The 24,160-nt window shown below is 42.8% G+C and overlaps 1 protein-coding gene across 1 annotated transcript in view; it reads left to right on the top strand.

The window, feature by feature from the left end:
* Positions 1 to 15,536, top strand: part of NUDT14 (nudix hydrolase 14) — a 65,024-nt gene extending 49,488 nt beyond the window's left edge. The window contains exons 4-5 of the mRNA XM_052783392.1: positions 301 to 538; positions 12,408 to 15,536. Coding sequence (XP_052639352.1) covers positions 301 to 538; positions 12,408 to 12,648 — 479 coding nt within the window. The 3' untranslated portion in view covers positions 12,649 to 15,536. The remainder of the gene's footprint in view (positions 1 to 300; positions 539 to 12,407) is intronic.
* The last annotated feature ends 8,624 nt before the right edge of the window (positions 15,537 to 24,160 follow it).

The following is a 24,160-nucleotide window of genomic DNA, read 5'->3' as shown; positions in this document are numbered from 1 at the left end:
ATTTTAAGGTGTGCATGAATTAATTCCAAATGATGTAAGCACAAATAGACTTAAAGAATAATTTTACAGAAATGGCAAGAGAACCTTTGTTCTCTAAAATTCCAATTTCAGTGTGTCATAATTTTAACAGATAACACGACTGAATTCCTTGTTACTCTCAAGTACTCTGATGGTTATAAATTTCCAGGCAAAATTTGTGCACCATCTTTCTTTCTCTTTCATACGAATGAACGAACACCCTAACACCCTCCCACCCCCTCACCCCACCTTGTTTCTTTTGTGGTTTGTTTTTTTTTTAAGCTGTTTACATGTGTGAAGTAGAAAGGCATCATCCTGAAGTGTTTCAGAATCAGGAGAAGGAAAGCTTCTCTCGTCTAGAGGATCCCTTACCTGCTGTGGTAGGAGTGACCTATGAACTCTGTGCTGGCATTGTAGACAAACCAGACCTTTCTTTAGAAGAAATTGCATGCGGGGAAGTCTTAGAAGAGTGTGGCTATCGTGTTCCCGTTACAGACCTACGGAGGATCACTTCTTACAGGTAAATAGCAGTAAGTTAAAACACTTTGCATTTTGTTGTTTCACAGATTGCTGAAGTGGCTTGAATGTAAATTTATGTTCCCTTTTCCCTTATTAAAGCAGTGTGTTGGAGGAACATGGACATCTGAAAGTAAATGAAATGTGTAATTTTCAGCAAGTGAGAGGAGTATTTACAGAGACTTAAGGAATTATAAACTCATAATTATGGGATTGAATTCCCAGTAAGAATGATACTATTGTGATTTATTCCAAAGACTGTTAGAACTGGGAAAAGTTGCATTGGGCCCTTCAGAGGAGTTTGTAACAGCGCTAGAAAACAGCCCATCTTTACTGTGTCAGGCGTTTTCCATCTCTGATTCTTATTATTCTGATTAACAACAGAAGCTGCCCAAGATGGACTCTGATATACCATTAACACAATTTTGCAGAAGCATGAGAACCTGTGCCATTAGATCTCTTCATAACATTTGGGTTGTAATGAAGCCTTCTTTGAATTTGACAATAATGAATGTTATATATGAAGATTTTGCTGATTTCACTATGAAAATTTTTACATTATATTTTTTGCAGGGTTTCAAATAGTTATTGAGACAGATTTTAACATGTTTTAAAACAATTATGAGGAGTAAGAGGAAAACTTAATATGTAAGAGGAAGAATACAAAATGTGAGTTGTTGTAGGGGAAAAAACCAACCAAACAAAAAACCCTCAGAGGAAATTTTGCACACAGCTTTAATCCCATTATATCTCCTTCCCAGCTTTTAGTATTGTTATCCAAAATGTACGTATGTTTGTATTTTACAGAGAAAGCAGCAGGTTTTTTACTTTATTTTGCTTGATATCACCATTGAACTAGGCCCTGTCATTGGTTTTTAATTTGGGAATTGAATACAAATCCACAGCTGTCAATCCTGGCAAATGTTATTTCCTGCTGGATTAACAAGCAGTGCTTCTGTTGAGGGGAGGGGGTGAACCACAGGAGCTGTCTTTTACAACTCCTTGAAACTAGATTAAGGGTTTGTTCTACTGAAAGGAAAAGTGCCTTTTGGATTTATGAGCAAAAGCTGTCTATAGAATTTCATAGATTGGGTGACACTGGCACACTATAGCATGCAGATACATACATACATGTATGTGTATACCAACACAAAATAGGAAAAGTAGAATATAATTTCTGTAGCTGTAGAAGTTTGTAGCTTCAGTGTAGAAGTTTGACTCAACAGTAACAATTTACACTTGGATAAAACACCTTATCTTTTTTGATTGATGAGTGTCTTTGTATCTTACACCTGGTTGTTCTTTCAGTTGCTTTTTTTTTTTTTAATTGCATTGACTTGTGAGGAGAGTATACAATTGGAGTTTTCTCTGTTGAGACCCATGCAAAGGCCACTTAATATATTAACCCCCCGATCCTGCTTTGTCTATGTGGGCGCAGATTTCTGCCCATGGAGATCCATGCTGAAGTCAGAAGGGCCTGTATAGTATTTACTTTTTTAGATTAATATGAAAGATTGAAGCCTCAAAGATGGTATTTTACAGTTTCTTTTGTTGGACTTCCTGTGCTCCGTATTACAATTTTATTCTAAATGTTATGGTCTTCCTACTAGGAGTGTCCTGTTCTTCTTCCTTCAGCCAAAGGCTGGCATATCTGTCTGATCCTTGAGGATTTCATGCAAAGACAGGAAGTAATTAGTTCCCCTATGGTCTGCTAAGGACATTTTTTCTGTAATCGCTATATTAAATATAAGAATTTCTGGGCTTTTTCTAAGTGTAACAGGTTTTTCCAAATGGTTTATGCTGCTGTTTCCTGCTGTGACTGTCAATACAGAGCATTGACATAAAGCGTTACATTAATGCATATGCATGCTGTAAATAATTACAATATATCATGTGCTTCTACTGTTACCTGCAATCCCAGTGATCTGTGTAATAGTTGCTCTATATTATTTATTGATCCAGTGCATCAGGTCAGAAAGAAGCCTTAGAAAACAGAATTGGAAGGAAATTTGGGAGGATCTCCTCTAGATTGCTCCTCTTCCAAAGATCAGGCTCAGCTGGATTTAAATCACTTCTGAAAAATGTGCATCTGCGCTTTCTCTAAAATCTGATCATTTCACAGCCTCTCTTGGAGGGTTTCAGCATTCTATCTGAAGTGTCTTAACTCTTTGTACCATGAGCAAGTTTTTCCTTCTGTCTTGCCTAAATTTCCCTTTCTGTACTTCAAGTCTGAGACTTACTACGCTGTTCCCAGTGGACATGAAGTACTTCTGCTCCTTACATGTATTTGTTTGAACATCTCCCCTTTATTTTATTTTTGCCTATGCAAAACTGTCTTAGTTGATTTAAGCTTTTTCTTTAGATGTTTTCTAGATGTCTGATCATTCCTTCTTCTGTCCTCTGCCTTCTCTCCATCTGGTCTGCATATTTCTTAACAACATAGTGCCCGAAGTGGAGCACAGTATTTTTGTGGTGGCTTTACCAGTGTCAGATAGAGTGGAAGCATTATTTCCCTAGTCTTGCAGATGATTTTGTTTATATGCTATAGTATGATTGCCTTTTTTGCAGTGGCATTATGTTGTTGACTTACGGGCCACAATGCTTCCCGTCTCAAAACTCTTTTCTGCAGTAGTACTGCACTGTCATTCACCTCCTGTCTGTATTTGTGCTGTTCGTTATTGCTGCCTGAACACAGAGCTTTGAACTTGCCTTTACTGAATTGCATCCTATTTTTTCAGACCATTTCTCCAAGTTGTTGGGATGATTTTGAATTCTAATATTCATCTCTAGCTTCTTATAAATAATCCATCTCAGCTTTGCTACCTGCAGTCTGTATTTCAACGTACAGGTCCTAAAACAAAATATTGAATTATATTGAATGGAGGATGGTCCCCAGTGGAATCCTATTTCGTTTGTATTTCCAATTTGACAGTGATATCCATTCCATGAGTATCATTCTCATACTAGTTTTTCACCTATTTCACAGTTTCTTTGATTTCTAAGTATATCATGATCTCCTAACTTCTTAATGAAGCTGTCACATTAGATAGCGTTCAAAGCCTTGATGAACTGAAGTTACATTGTTTGTGTTGCTGCCCTGATCCACAAGACCTCTTACTCTATTACAGCTGATATTTGTTTGACTGCACTTGGTATATTCCTGACAAACGTTAGCTGTTTTTCCTTTCTTGATGCAAATAAAACCGTGTTAAAATATTTAGATAACTGTCATTAATAATTACTGAGTTAAGTCTATTAGATTTTTTGTAGATAAAAACACACAGAGTTGTGTGCATGGTGAAAAGGCTTTCATACAAATATGGGTTTCTGTGTCGTCATACCCTTTGGTCTGAAAGCAAGGAGTTGTCTTCTATTCCCATTGACACCCCTTTCTGGAATCATGGTTATGAGAGGAAAATTGCCTGACTGGAATAAAAGCAGGACTTGAGCTAGACCTGACAGAAGGACATGGAAAGCAGAAGATACATCAAATTTAAAGGGAGAAATGGTTTTGGCTAGGCAGGTCAATACAGTTCTGTGGCTAATGCATTAAGAGGGGAGGGCATGGACAACGCTTAGGGGGAACTTAGCCTAGGGGGAAGAATGGAATAGAAAACCCTTGAGTAGAAAAAGAGGAAGAAGAGATGAAAGAACAACGCAGAGAAAAAACATGGGCTGAGAACTAGATGGACTTGGGGAAACTATGTTCATTGTGGTGGAGAAGAATTCTCTTTAACAAAATGAGGAAAGTACTTAGACTGTATTCAAGCAGAACTTTGCTCTGTTCTCAAGCAGTGGAAGCAGTAAAGATTGGAGGTAATCTGAAGATAGCTTTTTTTTTTCTCTCATTTATTATCAGGGCTTGCAGCAGTGGTTTTGGGGAGAATTTTTTTTTTTATGTTTCTCAGCTAACTGGAAAAGGTTAGCTACAATACTGCTACAGATATTTCAAAAGCACATACAAATAAGCTGTTGGACCCCTTTCTTAAGCTCTGTCAAAGCTCCTGTGACATGATACTCATCAGATAGAAGTCAGGCACTGCATTAAGCAGATCTCAGACTTACTTATCTTGAATGATCCACAGAGTAGCTTTGGAGTCAATGAAGAACCAGGAAAGAGGCCAGGAGTTGGGATCTGCGCTAGTGAGTGAGAGTCTTTGGAACAAGCTGTTCAAGCAGCAGGAGGACAGTATGGCATGGGTGAATGAAGGAGACTGGATTGGGGGTAGATAACAAGAAAGACAAACATATTAAGAGGGACTTGACTGGAGGAGGTCAGAGGAATCACACTTTGAAGAATCAGAAGTATCTGTTCCTAGTATAGAAAAACGCCAGCCAGAAGGTGAATTTAAATGTAAGTGGTTCATTTTGCTGTGTAGATAGAGGCAGGAATCATTCTGAAAAAAAATCTGTATTGTTTGCAACCTGTGTGGTGAGTTTCCTCTTCTCATCGGGGCTACACAAATTGCTATTTTTGTGCTTGTGTACAATAAGTAACCTCGTTTTGGTATTACAAAAAGTTTGTTCTCTATTCTGGCAGCAGCTAATCCATTTTTGGAGGCTTCTTGAAAGTTTTGATGCCTACTGGTATGTTGAGTTCTCGTCAACTATACGTATGGCCTCAGTCAAAAATAGCATAGATGGTAGATGCGATGGGTGTAAAGGAACCATTTAGCTCAATAACAAAATGAAGCTAATACTATAGTAGTACAGTTGTAAACTGAGGCTTCATGAAAATGGTTGCCAGTTAAATTGTTCATTTTTAAAAGCTCTGAAAGAAATGTGTGAGCTTCCCTCCAGTTTGGGGTTTTTTTTCTCTAAATGCAAAATTTTGTAAGTGAATGACTTTGGACTTACTCATATATTAGATATAACAATTTTTCTATCTGTCATGGTATCCCAGCAGTTTTCAGTTTGAATCCCATGTGAAATTCAGCTGTGAGTTAGTTTCTTAGGTTGAAGTAGTTCTAGCTATCCTCCTTGAGACTTGTTTCCTTAAAAGACAGGGGCAGGGAAATTTGTTGTTGTTGTTGTTGTTGTTAAAGATGTTATTATTGCCATTGCAACTTACAGTATTTTCTTCTAGTTCTTGAAAATGTTGATCTTCTTGAAGAATATTTATAAAATTAGTTGGACTCAAATAACACCTCAGAGCATCAGGATAAAGTTGAACCAGAGCTTCTGGTTCAACTTCCTTTTCCCTTCATTCCATCTTATTTTCTCCCAGGGGTTGTAATAAACTCTTGGCTATCAATTGGATACAATAGGAGCTGCAGGTTCTCAGCCCCGCTGCAAAAAAATCAGATGGATTAGTTTAAGGGCCTAACTATATTAACGTAGGTACTTACTTTAATCTTCCTACATTTGATTTTTTTCCAAAAGTATACAACAAAGAAGAGCATTCACAGGATTAATATTGGATGTTCCAATTACTGTGCTATGGCTATTAGTCTCTGTGCAATGAGGTAAAAATGGTTTGTATTCACAGGTTATTATGTAGAAAGAATAATAGCCTTGAAAATGTTGGAGTGTGTTATAATTATAAAGATCACCTGCTAGTACACCTGTTGGGTGATGGCATAATGTAATATAATTTTATGTTAATTACGTCTCTGCTTTTTTCCTGCACCTGCTGCTTATAATGTCAGAACTGTACAAAGGTCCTAAGAAGTGACAATAGGAACTGCATGTCACTGTTCATCAGTTTACATGTTGCATGCCTAAATAGATCTTGATTTCAGCATAAATAACAGAGATTTGTGTTGCATTTATTTGTAAACATGAATTATGTATATACTATATACCCAAATTCTGCATCCAGATGGCTTACATCTTATAAAAGGGTATATTGCATTTAGGAATTTTCAGATTAACTATGTCAGATTAAAACCAAAAAACGTATTTCTGTGTTGATAGGAACAGGTAAATGTTGATTGTTTATAGATTTTATGTTTGTTAAATATTAAGAAACAATGGGAAATTTAGCTTTTAATTGCTGTCTATCAGAAAACTGAGTTAAACTAGTAAGTCTTCACAGTGGTAAGTCAAATTATTTGTTCCCCACATTGCAGCAGAGTAGTAGAGTATAAGATATTGTTTGTTTTCTCGTACATGTTTGTTCCTTCAAATTAAAAATGTAATATTTATGAATGTAATAATCATGAATGTAATAATTGGTTGGCATAGATGAGCATCCAGACATGAGACGAAGGCAAAGCTAATCTTAAGTATGTGCTTTAAATTCCGACCCTGCTTACAAATGTGCACGCGTACATACATGCACACGTGCTCACACACTCTGTTTGAAGAAGAAACTCACTGTTACTGAACATCAGCAAACATATAAGGTGGACTCAATCTCACTTGTGGCTTTTAGGCACTACTAAACTTTTTTTTTTTTAAAGCAGTAAGATACTATTATCCACTTGTGATAAAAAATTTAATGTATCTTTATGTTTATGAACTTAGATATGACAAATGAAAAGTGCCATTTTGTGAGCTCTATTTCGTCTGCTATATATTTCCTCATGCATTTAATAAAAGGGAAGAGCTAAACAAAGGCTTTGTGATAGCTGCTATTGCCATGTTTCCAAAACATATTGGAGTGACAATCTATCTCTCTCTTGTGTTTTCCCTGGTCTAAGAAGGAAGTAGATAGAAAATACTCTAGTTACAGCCTTATTCTGCCAGCCAGTCCCACCCCTGGGCAGAAGGTGAAAAGAAGCGCTTTGCAGTCATTCTGCAGAAACTGCTTTTCTGCTATGCTGTTGCCTACAAGTGTGTTTCCCACAGCTTTGAAAGCCTTAGCATGATTTAATCAGAGTGTTTCAATGTTTTCTTTAAAATGAAATATGGGAATGCAGCATACTATCTTGTTTTGATGTGTTAAACTTATATTTAAGTTACTATTGTGATGAAAACCATACCACTTTGGTATCCTTACTTTGACGTGCTCACATTCTTAGACTTGCTGTTGTCAAAGGTAATGGAGGTTTCTAACTGTCTCTGAAGTAATGCTAAAAGTTTAGTCCTAATAGACTTTTGGTTTTAAAAATACCTCTCTGTTGAAGTTACAGGGTTTGTGAGCTTAAGCCCTAATGATTTGACAAAGTATTTGTCAGCCATGTAGCTGTTAATTGAAAGAGCTATAAACTTCTCAGAGGAAACTGATCCTTGTGATAAAGAGACGAGGAAAACAGAGCTGTGTTTTGTATAGATCATTTGCATTTGTCCCACAGTGGTAAATAAGAGTCAAGCACCGTACAGACACATCAAAATACATCTGGAACACTCAGCTAGGTCAAGCCAGGCTTAGTAGGTCTGGGTCAGTAAGAGCCATGAAATGCCTGGTCTGGGCAACATGGCGCTAAACCCATGGAGTGAGACTGAAGCCTGAAGTCTCACCGTGGGCTGGTGCTGTGAGTTCGGACACTGCTTGTCCTCCCCCAAACCAAGCCTCTCTTGTACTGGGAAGGGGAGACACCTTTATCAGGAAGGTGGTTTTCCCAGGGTGAAACTCATCACTTGCAGTTCGGGTGTGCTGACCCCTGCGATTTCCACAGATGCAAAGCTAATGAATATAGCTGTAATCTGTTAATAGGTGACTCATTTCAGACCATGGCAAAAGCGTTTTATTTGTAATGTGAAATACTAGGGCAAGGAAAAGCATATGTCACAGACTTGGCATAGAGGAAGAAGGTAGCAGAAAAAGGAATATAACTGTGATTAAAGGCATAGCAAAATTCCTTAAACGTACTCGGAAAGTGCAAGTAAGTGTGCAAAAGCATAGGAAGTTCCTAGTGACAGATAAACCTGAAAGCATACTGAAAACAATAGCTGCCTATTTACCAGTGAGACCTACCTTCTCCCTCTCTGCTCTCTTCCTCCTCCAGCCCCAGTACCTCAAATCACTGAAATGTATACACATTTTCCAAGGGTATGTGTTAAATCACCTTATTACTTCAACCAGATGGAGGCTCAGAAGAGCTTCAAAGCAACGAACCTGCTAACTTTCGATTTCTGTAAAAATCAAAAGTACTAAGACAAATGAAATGTCAATAGCATTGATTTTTGGACAATTTCCTAAAGACAGGCAGGATACATTAATATCTAAGAGTCTGGAAATGTTGTGAAAGACAGCGGTAGCAATTTTGGAGAATGTTTAATTTAGTAAAGGGCATTCCATGTGGATCCATGCAAAAATGATCAACTGGCATAGTCAGCCAGAGCATTTAGAGAAAGAAAGATCAAATTAAGAAAGGTAAGAAACTTGCCTTTTTTATGAATTAAAGTATATTCCTGTATCTTTCAGCTTCTTTCTGAAACCATTGAAATGGACATTTAGGTAGACAGTAAATAGTGAGGGATTCTAAGTAGTCTTATAAATGTTAAATTTGCTGGGGGGGGAGGGAAGAGGAGAATAGAACAACATGAGTATTAATACCAGCTCTCTTTGATTTTATTTATAGGTCATTTGGAAGTTTTTATTAGTTTTTAATGAACAACTCATGGCAGAGTTGCACTAGAGAAAGATAAGTTAGGTAATCAAATAAGAAAGAATGAATATGTGGGTATGTCCTCCTTTGAATATGTATTGTTGCAAATTTTTTGTTGGTTTCTGTGGCAAATTACATGCCGGTATACGTGAAGAAATACCATAACTTTGGGCATCATAACAAAGGAAAGACGTTGATGTCCAGTGCTTTCATTTTTTAAAGTATATTCAGTGTAGTAGCCACTCTTGATGTATTTAGTTTGTAAGAGGAGAAACACTGATTTATTAGAAGTATCATATGAGTAAATACAATGAAATGTCAGCATATTGAAATCACTCTATGCTATTTGAGCTACAGTGGCAAGAAACTGAATCTTACAGTGTAGCACCTTGGGAAGCAGTTTTCCTTTACTTTAAAGAAAAGATGTGTGGAAAGTGAACTCCTGTGATTTCCACAACTGCAGCTAACTCATAAGTAAATGGTCACAGGTGGTATAGAAGGAGATTATGCTGTAAATAATCAAGCCAGAATGTTCTTATAGAAGGGCTTCTTAAATAAAGACTCTATGGTTTTGTATATAACCTTTACATAATATCAAGTGGATATGGATACAGGGTATACTCAATTTAGGATCATTTTCATTCTCCAGGTGGGGCACCCCAGATGAAGCTCAGACTTGACACTCATCAGAAATAACAGAACATTAAATATATTATGCATAGTCCTGTGTTTTTTCATGGTACCTGTGGAGACTAGCGAGCTGCATTCTTTGTCTTACAGTTTTTACAGTATTAATTAACATGGGTTTTTTATTCTTATTATCAATTACCAAAAAACAATCCCTGAACACCAGGCTTCCTATATTTGTTTAATTACTAAAAATGCAATTCTTGCAGAAACAATTGAAGAACAAGCAATCACTATTTATAGAGAAAAACAGATCTGCATCTCTAGTTGATAAAATAATAAAATCCTTTCTGCCTCCTCACACAAGAAAAGAAGAAGGAAAAGGGGGAACAAAAACTGAACAAGCAATCTACTATTCTATCACAAATACATTCTGTCAGTGAGGCTCCTTCCAACGGACATGGGTACAATAGTGAGGAGTGGGTAGCACACGGGTCAGTGACAGATATCCAGGTGACAAAGCTGAGGGAGACTGTTCACTGAATGACTAGAGCTTAAATAGCCAGCTGTGATGGATTGTGAAATAGATCTCTTTGCTCTTAATCAGTATTTCATTTCCAGTGTTGCTTTTTAACATTATATATTATTGCGTGATAATACCAAGAAAAATATATTGTATTTTAACACAAAGGGAATCTAGTAAAGTGTGCCACCATCCTTACGGCAGAAAGGGCACTGATAGCACATGAGCATAAAAAATGACATTCCAACTTTTGCAAGCTGGTTGCTGATAGCAACTTGATGAAAGATGAATCTACCTTACTTTTATAATGAGATCAGAATGATTAGGCCAGCACGCTGGGCCCAGTGTGCAACTCCTGCTGCTTTCAAAGGCTGCATTTGTGTTGTGCTGTCGGCTGGTTGGATCTTCAGTTAAGGTGAGATGAATGGCAGCACGGCTGGCGAACGGCATTACTCTTCCCGGCAGCTTCCCAGCAGAGAAGGGAAAAGGGAGCGTGGCACAAGGAGTCCTGAGAAGACATTTGATCTGGTGCCAGTGGCATGTACAGTCTGTGGATGATTGTCAGCCCTGGATGGCTCTTTTAGTGGCAGACTATCTCTGATGGTCGTCAGAATAGCGTACAAATACCAAGGACAGTGGTTGCAGAAAAGAGGTCCTTAGGGAAAGTAAATACTGAATCAGATTGACTGAAGAAGGAGGTCATGTACTTTGGTGAAAGTGGAATAGAGAGGGAAAACTCTTATTCTGGCCTCTTGCTGCCTCCTAGTACGTCACATTTTGTTGGTTAAAATGTGTATCAAAAAACCCACTACTGGGACTGAAATAGAGTGATGAGCCCAGAATGAAAGAAATCGCATAGCAGCCTTCGAAGTTCCTGGAAGTGCCAAAGATGCTTAAGTTTCTCTTCTTAGATATACAGGAATGATCCTGGAGGGATGAAACATCTTGTCCAAAGTCACAGAATGTATCAGAAGTAATTTTAGGAAAAGAACTCACAGGTTCACTCCCTATTCTGTGTTTAAAAAAAGAGTGTATATTGATGTAAGAAACCAACTTCAATAATCATTATTAATTCTTCAAACAAAATAATTGCCAGTGTTCTTAGAAAATTGAGAGACAAATTATTAATTCCTGCTATGGGGTGTGATGTATGCTGGATTAATTGAAAGATTTAGTTGACTAATGAGTGGGTAAGTATGGATCTACTAAGATCATAACAGTGCTACAAATCTTAGAATCCTCTGTATGTATAATAATATGGAAGCTAATTTTTCAGCTTGCCCTAATGCCTCATTCATAGTTGCAGTGGACTTTGGGTCCAGATTCAATGTGAAAAGTCACTTGTAATCATGTGAAATGAAGAAGTTGCGATTACGATGTGAGTATTTTCTTGGAAGGACCAAATGAGTGGATTATGTACTTATCCCTTATTTAATAATACCTAAATGAAATAGTCCTAAGGGAATAGAGGATTAACAAATAAGAAGTATAATACACAGCAAGCAGTCTAGCTGAAGAAAGACGACATAATCTGAAATATCCTCAACTAAATCCACTGTAGCAAATTTAGCAGGGAGACTGAATTACTTGAGATACATGCATGCTTACAGTGGTCCATTTGGGTCAAGGCTAAAGTTCAGGAGGGATAGAGACTCTCAGGCTGCCTTTCTGTTCTTGTACCTATCCAGTTCATGAGTAGAGGACTCCAGCTGTGAATGGACATAATCTTCTTAAGAGTAAAGAATCTAAATATTTGTGTAAAAACAAGCAAACAAATGTAACATGATAGCATACAGATACACTGAGGAGCTTCATTCTGTTGTTTGTAAATCTCTGTAAGTCATTGTGCAGTCCACTTCTCACTAAGGTCAGTTGGAAAAACTTCTGTTGACTTCGGTATATGTAGAACAACAGTTCACCAATTTAAAACCTATTTTTTTTATTTTCTCCCAAACTAACATTTTTTCCACAGTTGCAGAATATATTTGAAGACAGATCCATTTCATATGCAACTGTATTCAAAAGTGTTGGGCTTTCTGTGTGAAAGTTACAGTCAATTTCCGTATTAATGAACTGGCATTTATAGGTTCTAAATGACATTAGCAGAGAGTAGCAACATGCATTTTGATGTTGCTTAGTGACACAAGTTAAGGACACAGGTTTCCATTCTTAGTTCCTAGCTACCTTCTTTTTATCTAAAACAAAGTTTCTTCTCTGCCTTTTTCCAGGTCTGGAGTTGGTGTGACAGGTTCTAGGCAGACATTATTTTATGTAGAAGTAACAGACCAGATGAGAACTGGTGAAGGAGGTGGCCAGCCTGAAGAAGGAGAGCTGATTGAAGTTGTAGAAATACCTTTAGAAGACTCCATGAAGTTTGCTTATGATGAGACTCTCCCGAAGACGATGGGTGTCATCTTCAGCTTCATGTGGTTTCAAAACAACATAGCACCTAAGCTACCAAAAAAATAAAATCAAAGCACCATGATTTTAAGAAAAGCTCTCCTGCTGGTTCTGTGGATGCAGGAAACTGCAAATCTGCCTGCCTCAATCAACTTTTCACAGAGCAAATCTTTCCTGAAATAAATTTGAAAGTAAAATCTGAATTAAAATCCTGACCTAGTTTCCATCATTAGCAAAACACTGGCTTCACTGGGGCCAGGATTTGCCTCTGAAAGGCAAATGTTGATTTTTGCACAAAGGCAGACTAAATGTGTCCAGTTCTCCTTTTTCATTACACTGCTCTACCACTATTTTGAAGAGTTGCTCAGGACCTCAGTGCAGCTGCTATACAAGCCTGTCACTGTGGTCTGTACTTACTGGCAGCTGTGTATTTACTGTAGTTTCTGATTTTTATTTTTCTTGGGGGAGGGTGGGTGGGGCAGCAAACCGTAATAGTCACAGATACCCTAACTACGTTCCTGAGTTCTACACAGCTTTCAGGAAGCAGCTTGCTTTGTGGCGTATAGCTCCTGTACAGAGAAAACGTTTGCATTTCTGAACATGCAAACCTTTATTTCGTAAGCAAACATGTCTGTAAATCCTTGTGCTAATGTGTCATTTTGACAATAGACCAGCTGTAAGATTACGTGCTTCTGTTTGTTCCCACTATAATGCTGAGCAGCAGTGATGGTGATAGAGGGATGAATGATGGGGGCTTCTACTGGAACACATGCTTCTTTGTTTGTTTTATGGGTAATATTTGATTAATTAGATCAAACTTTGTCCTCTAGAGCGGGACTCGAGAAGCCAAATTCTTTTCATTTGACTCTGAGGTGACTAATACAAGTGATTTCTCTGAGGTGTTCTGTGGTCTCAGTTTCCTTATCACCCAAATGGGAAGAATGGGAATTGCCCCTCAGATAACGCCCCTTGAAATCTAATGATCGAAGTGCTTTATTGAGAGATTTTATCATCATTTGTGCAGTTTACATTGAAGCCCGTGCAACCTGCACAGACGTACTGAGTGACACAATTTGATGTAATAAAGTGGTCTAATTGGAACGTATATTACTTGTTCTATCAGTGTAGTTTAGATGCGGACTGTTTTTCATGTGAAACTGTTAAGAGCATGAATGAAAGAGAATCAAGTCTGGCAATTTAATTATGCACTGGTTTATGTTATGCACTGACTTAAATGTTAATTAACATGCCTACATTGTATGTGCTTCTAGGATTACTGAGGTACTAAGTATGTTTAGAAGATAAGTACTGTGAATATGCAAACTTTCATATAGCAGCTGGAATAAATGCAGTACAGGTGCCTGATGGTATCCAGTGGCTGATTTAAAATCACTGCGTGTCTAAATAGGTGTATGAATAAATAATTTTTTTATAAAAGCTTTTAGAACTGGTACTTGATGGTTCTCCTACTGACAGGGAGGAAAGGTCCTTGGAAAGCCGCTGAAGAAAGAGCAGCCTTCGTCTGTGGGAGTGAGACACCTTTTGTGAAAGTTCAGACACATTTGCGTTGAACTGTGCCTGGTCTGTGGTGAGTCAAGGGCTGAGTTATCATGAAAAGCAAATAAATTCTGTCTAATGTATTTACATTGGAAGGTGTTTTAGGGCGGGGTCTCCACTGCTCTGTGTCTTTACGGTCTGTAGTACAACGTGTCCTGATTGCTGCTGAGGCCTTTACGAACTACTACAGTATTTGTAATAAATAGTGTCTTTTATTCCAGGCTGTAGTTACCAAAGTATCATCTATTTGATTGTGTCAAAATTATTACAGAGTAGCTCGTTGATCTGTTTAGTGTCAAGCTAAGAAGTGTGTGCGTATACATGTCAAAAGCCTTTTTTGCTGTATAATGCAGTAATTCGGAAAAATAAATCGGTGTAGTGGAGGGGGGTCAGAGTTTGAAACTTTTCAAAGCAGCATTTATGTATTTATATCGTTTGTCCCAGAATTACAAATGGACAACAATCCGCTTCTAATGAGTCTCTTCACGTGATGCTGAGAGCGTTCCCCCAGTCAGACATTCCCTCTCCTGCCGCATCCAGGACCTAGAGTCGGTACTTTGCACAGTGCACTCACATTGCATTAACAATATCTCGGTGAGAGCCCATGGCTTTGACCCACCCGTGTGGGTGACGAGCGCTCAAGGCATGATTCATCAGACTAAATACACATTTCGCTGATTAGTCTGTCTAGAAATGCCTTCAATTCCCAGGTCCTGCATTCAGTTTGGACTCATCGGACCACCCCTGGAGGAGGCAGATCAGCCAGGGCCGGATCTGTTGTGCCACCGCACAACGTGCACATCACGAACTACAGGCTGCCAGAGAGAGCACACGGCCGTACCCGGCGAGGGGGAGGATGAAGGTCCTAAAACCTCGGTGCGCAGGGAGACCCACACGGCACCAGCCCTCCGCTGTGCTCCAGGGCAACCTCGCTAATGCAAGCTATGGGCATCAGACTAACCATTTTTTATGCAACTTTTATTTCTTTTCTGGATAACCGCGACAGAGGGCAGTCGCATGAGCTGGACAGTCCCTCAGCACTTCCCCATGATCCGGAAGGCCGGGCAAGAAGCTGAGTGGCATTGCCCCCACCTCCCAGTCTGTCCCTCCCCAGGGGTCTACTGGGCAGACACCTACAAAATCCTGGGGGACTGCGGTGGTTCTGAAGCCCTTACACCCCAAGGGATGCTACACCCTGGCCCTGTGCTCTGCCTGCCTGTCCCCGTGCAATTTGTAATTCTCAAACAAAAGCAAAATGGTCAAGGGATTACTTTCGTTTCCTTACACAGTTTGGGAATTTTCCACAGAAACGTCAGTGATGCAATATAGTGAAGGCTCTACATAAGGCGATGGTGTGTCTGGTGTTTGGCTTTGCAATATTAAATATAAATGTACCTTCATCCTTCTCCTTTTTCCCTGTTAATTTTGGTGGGGATTTTTATAAGGAATTAGGAATGTTTGAAAATGCGGGAGAAAGGGCTTGAACTTTTTTCAAAAGAGTAGATGATTCATACTTATAAAAATACAACCAGAACAATTCAGATACCAGTTCTCTCGTCAGGGCTCATTTCAAAGATCATAATTAGAGCAAATCTGATATACATCGGCCAAGCCCAGGCAGGAAAAAAGTGCTTCTAATGGAAGCTTGAAATCACGTCTGTGTTTTAGACGCGTCCTTTGGACGTGCCACCACACATATGTCCATGGAGAGCAGACAGTTTGGAATAAAACAAGGTCCCCATTTGCTGGTAATGAATACTGACTCCAGCCTGCAAAAATCTTATCTGATCTCATCCAACTATCCCCATGAGATCAGCGTCTTTCTTTTATTGAGTACAGTCGAGTGGTCCTCATTTAAAAAACAAATCTTAGCATCTCTCTCATCTTTATGATGTGGCTTTGGGATATAGAGATAATCTAATGAAACTGAAATTATGACTCAGGCTTCTAATGAAGCCTGAAATTATAAATCTTGAATGTAATGTCACTGTCAGGCTCGCTATTAGGTGGCAGAAGAGACGTCACCAGCACCTTGGGAGTACATGGACCTCGTTTGTTATTGTTGTTTATTACCCTCTTTGTAAGGTATCTACAAGCCTTGAGCTACTCCCAGGTCTCATGGTATTAAGCACTGAACAGTGATATGATTAAAATGCCTTCTCTAAAAGTCTGACACGGAGCTGAAACGAGCCGAATTACACTGCGGGGTAGGTGGGGGCAGGCACAGGGATGGGGTGCAGGGTCCCCCGGCCGCCCTTGCTCCCCCGGGCTGATGGGGATGCTCCTTGCGCTGCTGGAAGCGTGCTCCCCTGGCAGGCAGCCGCTTGCCTTTTCGCCTGCTCCCTCATTACCATCTTTCCCCGCCAACGATAAAAGCGGCGTTCCCCGCTCCCCGCAGGGCCGCGGCCGGGGCCAGGCCAAGGGCAACCGATATAATTGCTCCTGAAATACACGTGCTGACCGAGCAGGGTGACCCACTGGACAAATAGGATTTTTGCTAAATTAGGACAATTGCCAAGCACACTTCATCCCCTCGCTGGGGCTCTATACATAGATGAAAGGCACACCCAGTTGTGAAATCTGTTGAAATGGCACACCTGGTGCTGTCTGCAAGTCTATTCACAACCGTTAGCAGGTGCGACTTGGCCTTTGTGGCCATAAAAGTCTGGCTGCGCAGCTCCTGCTGTGCTCCCTGCTCCTTCGCCGCCCTGCGCGCTTTGGCAGGGGAGGCTGTCGCAGATTAATACGGTTGTTTGAAGCTGTTAGGAGCCACCGCCTGAAGCATGTAGCGGCTTCAGAGGGATCAGAATAAGGCCTGTGCACACAGGACGGATTTGCAGCTTCGGTCTCGGTAGCTGTGCCGGGCTGGAGGTAACAGGCAGGGCAGGGCAGGGCTGCTGCCTGAGCAGGGATGCAGTAGAGCATGGTCCCCATTTCTGCAGTCCCAGGGATGCTGCCGAGTGGCCCTGCCAGCAGGTACCAGTGATTTGCAATCTAGCCCCTGTTTGGGCTCAGCCTCTCCAAAAAGGATTTTGCTCGCTCTGCTTTGGGATGCTACATCTCAAACAGCGCAGCAGTAAGGTGGAGCTCCGAAAATCCCAGCCCCAGTCCAGACTCAAATTTAATTTAAGGAAGGGCGCCGTGGACTTTGGAGCAGGTTTTCAGCAGGAGTTTTCATTCCCACTGGTTCACACAGAATTCTGCTTGATACGAACAGAAAAAGGGATGCTCATACAAATCCTGCACTACTGCAAAAGTTACTCCTCAATTTGTCTAATCCTTCAGAGCCAGTCTCACTCTTTAATTGGGAACACATTTTTACAAGGGCTTTCATTGCTCTCCAGATGAATCATGAGGGAGGAGAAGAAGTCATAATGTAGCTAAATGGCCCAGATTTGCGGCGCTCAGAGCTCTCTGGCCTGCCTCAGCACTGGCTTCAGTGCATTTCTCGTAATTGGAAATACAATCAGATACATATTAAACCCTGCCAACCACGCACTGTATTGCTTTGCTGCTGAAGTACTCAATATCCTGTGCTGGCTTCAGTCTCTAATAAAACATTCAAAAGCAGTAGTGCTCTGAGAAACCCCTTTCGGACACTCAGTTATGATGAAAATGGGCTGGGAATGGGCAACGCAGGAATGGCTGTCAACCATCGTCAGTTAATGGCTACCCTCATGCCCCAGCCTCGTTAACAGAAAAATCCCTGGGCTCTTCTCGTGCCCACCTGTGGTTCAGTGCTCGGGGTATGGGTGCGATGGGTAGAGCATTCAACAGTAAAATAACGTGATTTTATAATTTTACAAGAGCAAAATGTTGCTGCGATCACTACGGACGTGCTTGTGTCAGCCAGGAGCCAGCCTCGGCTCGGCCACATCCAGCCAGCCGGGGATGGACCGGGTGCTGCGTGAGACCCGAGCCGCGTGTGCGTGCGTGGGGACCTCCTGGGGTCGAGGCCACCCCTGAGAGAGCCTGACCCCTCCAAACGATGCCATCCGAGTGCATGTCCATCACGCTGTAAACACAGCCTGGTTTTAACCCCGTTCCCTTGGAGCTGTGGAGAGGGGCTTGGGAAAAGAGAGCAGTTAATTAATGCCCCTGAAAATAAGCCTAGGAGGACAACATCCCACCTGGCTCCAGGTGCAATGGAAACGCTGGTGATGAGCCTTGCCCCACTGCCTCCAAAGCCTCCCCAGGAGCCACAGGCAGGGGCCGGGGCTGTGGGAAACGGTGTGGTCCAGCCTGCTGGTCTCCTCCAGAGCTCCAGCTGCTCCTACGAGCCTGGGGATAGGGACGGGTTTCAGGGCCAGAGTCACTAATCGGGTTTCCGATGCGCCTGGCCAAAGGCGATAGTGGTGAATAAAACATGCCTCCAGCTCCTGCCCACCGTGCGGGTCCCTCCGGCAGCTCTGCCCTGTGTTTGTGGGGATGGGGTGTTCGGGTAACGCTTTTGCTCATGCTGCGGTCACTAAAATAGCTGGAAAAGGCACAATCACGCACTTGAGAGTGCTAGAAACAATTTAAGAAATGTTCTTGGGACAAACGGCGGGCACTGTGCAAACAGCTCCCCGGGGTTTGTGAAAGGGGCCCCAGCTGCCCGGCCCCGCAGGAATGCACTCACACCGATAACCCGCTCCGCTCCTTTCATAACCTCCTTCGTTTCGTCCTTCAGGCTCCCCCCGCTCCCACCCTGGGGTTTTGAGGTGCTCCTTTTGCAATAAAATCAGGAAAACAAAACCAGAGGTATCGCAAGCCCATGCCACACGATCTCCAGCTCCTCTTTTCTATTCAACATGAAAGCAAGGGACTTTGTAAGGACTTCAACACTCCCCGCAGGTCTTCCCAGAGATGTAACTCAGGTTTTGCCCCTCCGTGGCTTCCCGACTTCAGCAGACTTTAAGTTCAAGCTCGCTGGCCTGGCTGGGTTTGTACCACAGCCCGAGTGCTGCTGACCCCAGAGCTGGTGGTGCAGCAGGGATGCGAGGGCTTGAGTTACAGCAATCCATCAGCTGCTAATCCACTCTGCCAGCCCCACCGCTCCGTGCTGCTATCAATCATGTGCGGAGCCCCAGGGCAGGTTTGCAGCACGTTTGCTCCTGCTCCAGCCGGTTAGCAGGGTTGTGGCAGCGCAGGGGAGCCCCAAGCGTATGGGGGTTATACGCAGCCCCCGGAGCTGGGACCTTCCAGAGGCAACAGGAGAGGGAGGGGGACATCCACAATGTGTCTCCCTGGTCTTTGGGACTGGTGCCAGGATCTGTCCCATCTCTTCCTATCGTCGTCGGGGAAGTTGGGGGACCAGCATCAGTGCACTTCAGGAATGGGCAAAGCGGCCGAGGTCACGTTCCAGATTTGTGCTTAGTCATGGAAGTGCGTCAGAAAACCTCATTTGCTGGGGTGAGCAACCTCTGCCTCTGATACTTTTGTCTGATATTTATGAAATATCTTTAAAGAGCAGGGAGAGGGGCTTGCAACAGCCTCCCAGCGCAAAAAGGGAGCAGAGTTAGGCCGATGCTGGGTGTGTATGAAAATTGCATGGCCTCACGTTGGTCCTCCAAAGCAGCCACAACCATTTACATCCCTGGCCAGTGGAGGTTGTAAGGGTGGAGGCTGTCGCATCTGCAGCAGCTCTGGTCTGCAGCAGCAGTGTCACGCCGAGCAGTTTCTGGGCTGCACGGAGCCGGAGCAATGCGCAGGAGATGGCCAAGCCAGGTACCAGCTTCGTACCCCATGTTCTCATCTGCTGCATCTTCCCAGACACGCTGCCAGCTTTGTATTTTCAAATGGCTTTCTTTTACCTCTAATGCCTTTGTTCGGGTTTGGGGGTTTTTTTTGTTCCTTCTATTTTTTTCCTTCTTCTATTGCTCTTCCACACAATCTGATCTCAGTCTCTCAGATGAGCACAGCCAAAATAACACCAATACATCAAAATAATAAGATCTGATTCCAGGGGCTCTCACAGAGCCAAGGCACTAAGCAAAGGCTAACGGGTTTATTGATCACAGCAGAGTGACAGCTCTCTCTAGCACAGAATTTAGCTCCTAGATGGACACTAATGTGTAGATTTGTTTTTTCTCACTGGCAAAAGCGATGTGTAAATATTCTGCGGTTAATGATACAGGTCTGTTCCTAGTTTGATTAATGGGGAAGCAAAAAAATTGAAGTGAAGGTCTTGCCTTCTAAAGCCGCACGACTGATCCTAATGCCCTGTCCTTTTTCTATCAGTCAAGGCTGATTGGCAAAGCTTTTTAATTCAAGTCCGTAAGCAGGATGATCAGCGTTTACTTAGCTAGTGTTGGTTTCCACTTGACCAGGCTGCTCTGGAGTAAGGTATCATCTTATAGTGCAAACCCTCTTACAAGGGATAAAGAAACCGAGAACGCCTCGATCCTCCTCGTTACCTCCTCAGACCTAACGATCATCCCGAGCAGCTCTTGATGTGGGTCGAGGGTTGGGGGTCCCGCGGGAGCCAGGCTGGCACCCAGCGAGGACCGCAGCTCGGAGGGAAGGGGTGCAGGGCACAGGGCATCGCATTTGGCCACAGCCCAGCTGCGGTGGCTGCCTCACAGCTGCCCTGCCCTGTGCCCCCCCCATCCCCAGCCCTCTCCCCCAGGCACTGTGCGTGCCCTGGGCCTGAGTCCCAGCACTGCTGCAATATAAAACAAACCTGGCACCGGGAGCGTGCAGCCTGTGGCACATCTCCCCTGGCTATTTTTAGCTGCTTTTCCAGAGAAACAGGGCTTATGCAGCCTGCCTCTGAGTGCAGGGACTCTGGCTACTGCCCACCCCCCCGGCCCCTCCGCCTCTTGGCTGGAGTAGTCGCTCCAGAACGGTTTAACGATGCTATGGGAGAGGGCATGCCCGTGGGGCTGAGACACAAGCATCCCACGGAGCCGGTCCCCAAGCTCTGCCACTCACAGGGTGACAGGTTTCTCCGGGTGTTTCTCCTGCCATCTGCACCCAGGCACCCACCCAGGGCTGCCCAGCGGGGAGAGAGAGGAGACAGAAACATGCAATGCGACTAGCTTAATGTTAAATAAAATGACTCATTTTTATGTAGCAAAGTTGTTTCCTTGTAAAACATGTTGTTCTGTAAGGTCGGGTTTCTGGAAAAGATCAGAGAGGTGGGAGCTGAGCGTGGCGGTCCAGCTTTGCTGGACTGGTGCTTGCAGGGCTGGTTTTGCCTCGCTGACTTTGTAAAGCATACATGAAATGTGCATACAGCAGTGCAGAATTAACACAGAGCATTTACTCTTGATACAAAAATGAGGATTTTTTTTTTCCTCAGGTACTATATTTAGATCTTTTATGTGGAATAAGAATTGGGGGGGGGGGGAGGGTTCTCAAGAAAAGTAGAGACCCTGTGCTGAGACCCTGGAAGCAGGTAGGTCTGGGAGGGAAGTCTGGAGCCAGGCAGGACCACTCTGCATGCTTCGGGGGGCTCAGGACCCACCTCCAACAGAGACTGCCACGGCATGAGGAAGCCTTTAGTGCTTGGGAAGGGTCCGCAAGGCTGTAGGGGCAGTAGTCTGGTGTCTCACGCAACATGCCCTCCCGCTACAGCCATCCTCCAGCTGCAACTATCCATCCTATATGTTGTTTAAATCAAAAGCAAAGTGCTCGCCTACAGGAAAGCAATCAAACGCAGCTCCTCTTGTTTTGCCAGCAAAGCAGCGCACGTTCTGCCATGTAACACCAGGCCGAGCTACGGGGATGAGACGGGGGAGTCAGCAGGAGCTATGCGTGCAGGTTAGGAACTAACTAGTTCCTTCCCTTTAACTGGTTTCAGACCAGCTGGGTGGTTCTGGGGCACAGGGGTGTGCCTGCCCCTTTGTTCCACCTGGAGATGTTAGAACCCGTGCAGCAGCATCTGATACAGAGCGGATCGATGGTATTCCAGGTCATTAAACTGATGCAATGCTCAGCCCACCCGCCAGCCATTTGTGTGCAGATCATGGATGCTCTAGAGCAAATCAATTCTTCTAAAATTTCTGTAATTTTCAACACTTGTGCGCATAAGTCCAACAAGTAAAAAACAGTCAGCAAAGCACCAGGACTTCAGGAACTGTGTTGTGGCACGAAGGCCAGGATCCTGTTTTCCTCTCGACCCATTTCTTTGATCCATCCATTTACACTCTGCTGTGGGATCTGTGTTTGAGCAGTGACTCTCTGAATGCACTCACCTCCTCTTTACCAAATTAAAACATTTAGCTGTTGCTGTTTAGTGTACCAGTGTATTCATATATTCACAACAAAGATCATGCATCTCAGCTCATAATACTGACTTAGCTTGCAATAGTCTGGCATTCACGTTTAAAGAAATGTAAATGCCAAACAATAAAAATATTAGGCAATTCTTCTAAGCCTGTGTGTACACTAATATTCCTGTTAGGCTACAAAACACATTATTAAGCATGGAAAGACTATTGCACTAATGCCCCGTATAAAAACAGCCTGAATTTGAGTACTCAGAAAGCTGACTATCTGTTCCTTTGGACTAAGAAGACTCAAATGCTTTTCAATTATTAAAAGGGCTGAATTATGTTTTGGTCTAAACTTGGAAGTCAGAGGAGCCACAGACTCTCCGAGACCTCTGAAGGAAGTAAAGTCCTTTAAATCCAAGCTCAGCTTTTCAGAAAGAGCATGCAACTTCAGGAGGGATCCCTCATTTCTTTATTTGTTTGTTTGTTTTCAACCAAACTTATTTCCAAACAATTTGCATTAACATGCTTTATGGGCTTGGGCTTTCCAGTGCTTCAAGGAAAGTCCCAGCCTCAAGGACTGTGCTGTCCAGATGATCACAGATGGATGTGCAGGGAGGGACTCAGCACCCAGCCCTGTGTCTGCAGGTCGGTCCGACTCCCTCCCAACATCATGCCACCAAACAGCCTTTTATAAGGGAGGTTGTTTTCACCTGGACGTTTGGAGACCAGGAGCCTCAACCTGCTTATTTAGTACAACCTAATGCAGCACTGTAATCCTGAGAGGTCTTTGCATCAAAGGCAGTTATTTCACTTGCAAGCTGCTAAAGCTTTGTAAATGGAATATTTCTTTGTAGAACACCAGCCCTGGGTAAAAGCCAAGGTCCTGAAGGTTAAAGGACAATAGGGAAATACAGCAGACCTACAAGGATACTGGATATATTTTCTATTTGCAGATTTATGTGTCTGTCCTGGCATGTGTTTTTTGTCATGCATACAGCATGAGTGCTGTATTTGACACTTTAAATCAAGGAACAAAGGACTAAAACAGTAGAGGGACTAAATTGAATTGAATTAATTTGTTTATCCTGCAAATCAACATCTGCTCAGACCTATTTCTTTCAACTCTGAAGTTGTCATAACAGAATATTTTGCCTTCTGCTCAGTCTAATTATAGACACACAAGCCATAAGCTCTTAATTTTACTCACAGCCATCAGCAGGAGCTTTGCTCCCGCACTGAGAGTGGACAGAGTTAAACCAAGCTGCGTTTAAAAGGCTGTTTTTCAGGAAGGCGTTTTCCCCAGTAAGTTCCGTGTTGGTACCCATCTAAGGGGTTATATTTACACTGAACTCATTGTGCTTTCAGCACTGATGAAAATCATCACAAAAGAAGACACAGGATCCCAAAGGATTGGGTCCGCTCAAGCAGGGATGAGAGGAAAGTGCTCGGTGGCACACAGCTCTCTGTCATCGTCACCCTGCAGCGCCCAAGAGGAGACGGACTTGTGCCACAGCACAAATGAAGCACCCCCCACCACTGAGGGCCCCAGAAAGGATCATAACTCCATAAATATCCACCGTGAAAGCCTTTCCTCCGTCCTCATGTGGGAGTGTGGCTCCAGCAGGATGGAGGTGCCCAGGCTGGGGCAACCACGGGGCTGGTGGCTCCACTGAGCCCAGCACAGACATGCCTGCAGGTTCAGCGGCATCAGCCCGGGGAGCCTGAGCCTGGTGAGGGCTTGTCCACACACCCTCGAATGTGGCATGTATATGACCTTAGCAAACATGGTTGCATTTCCAATCATCTCAAATTATATCCTTTTC

The sequence above is a fragment of the Harpia harpyja genome, chromosome 3 (assembly GCF_026419915.1).
Source record: "Harpia harpyja isolate bHarHar1 chromosome 3, bHarHar1 primary haplotype, whole genome shotgun sequence".
Taxonomy (NCBI): Eukaryota; Metazoa; Chordata; class Aves; order Accipitriformes; family Accipitridae; genus Harpia; species Harpia harpyja.
Note: the sequence above shows the minus strand (reverse complement) of the source record. Positions and strands in the feature narration are given on the sequence as shown.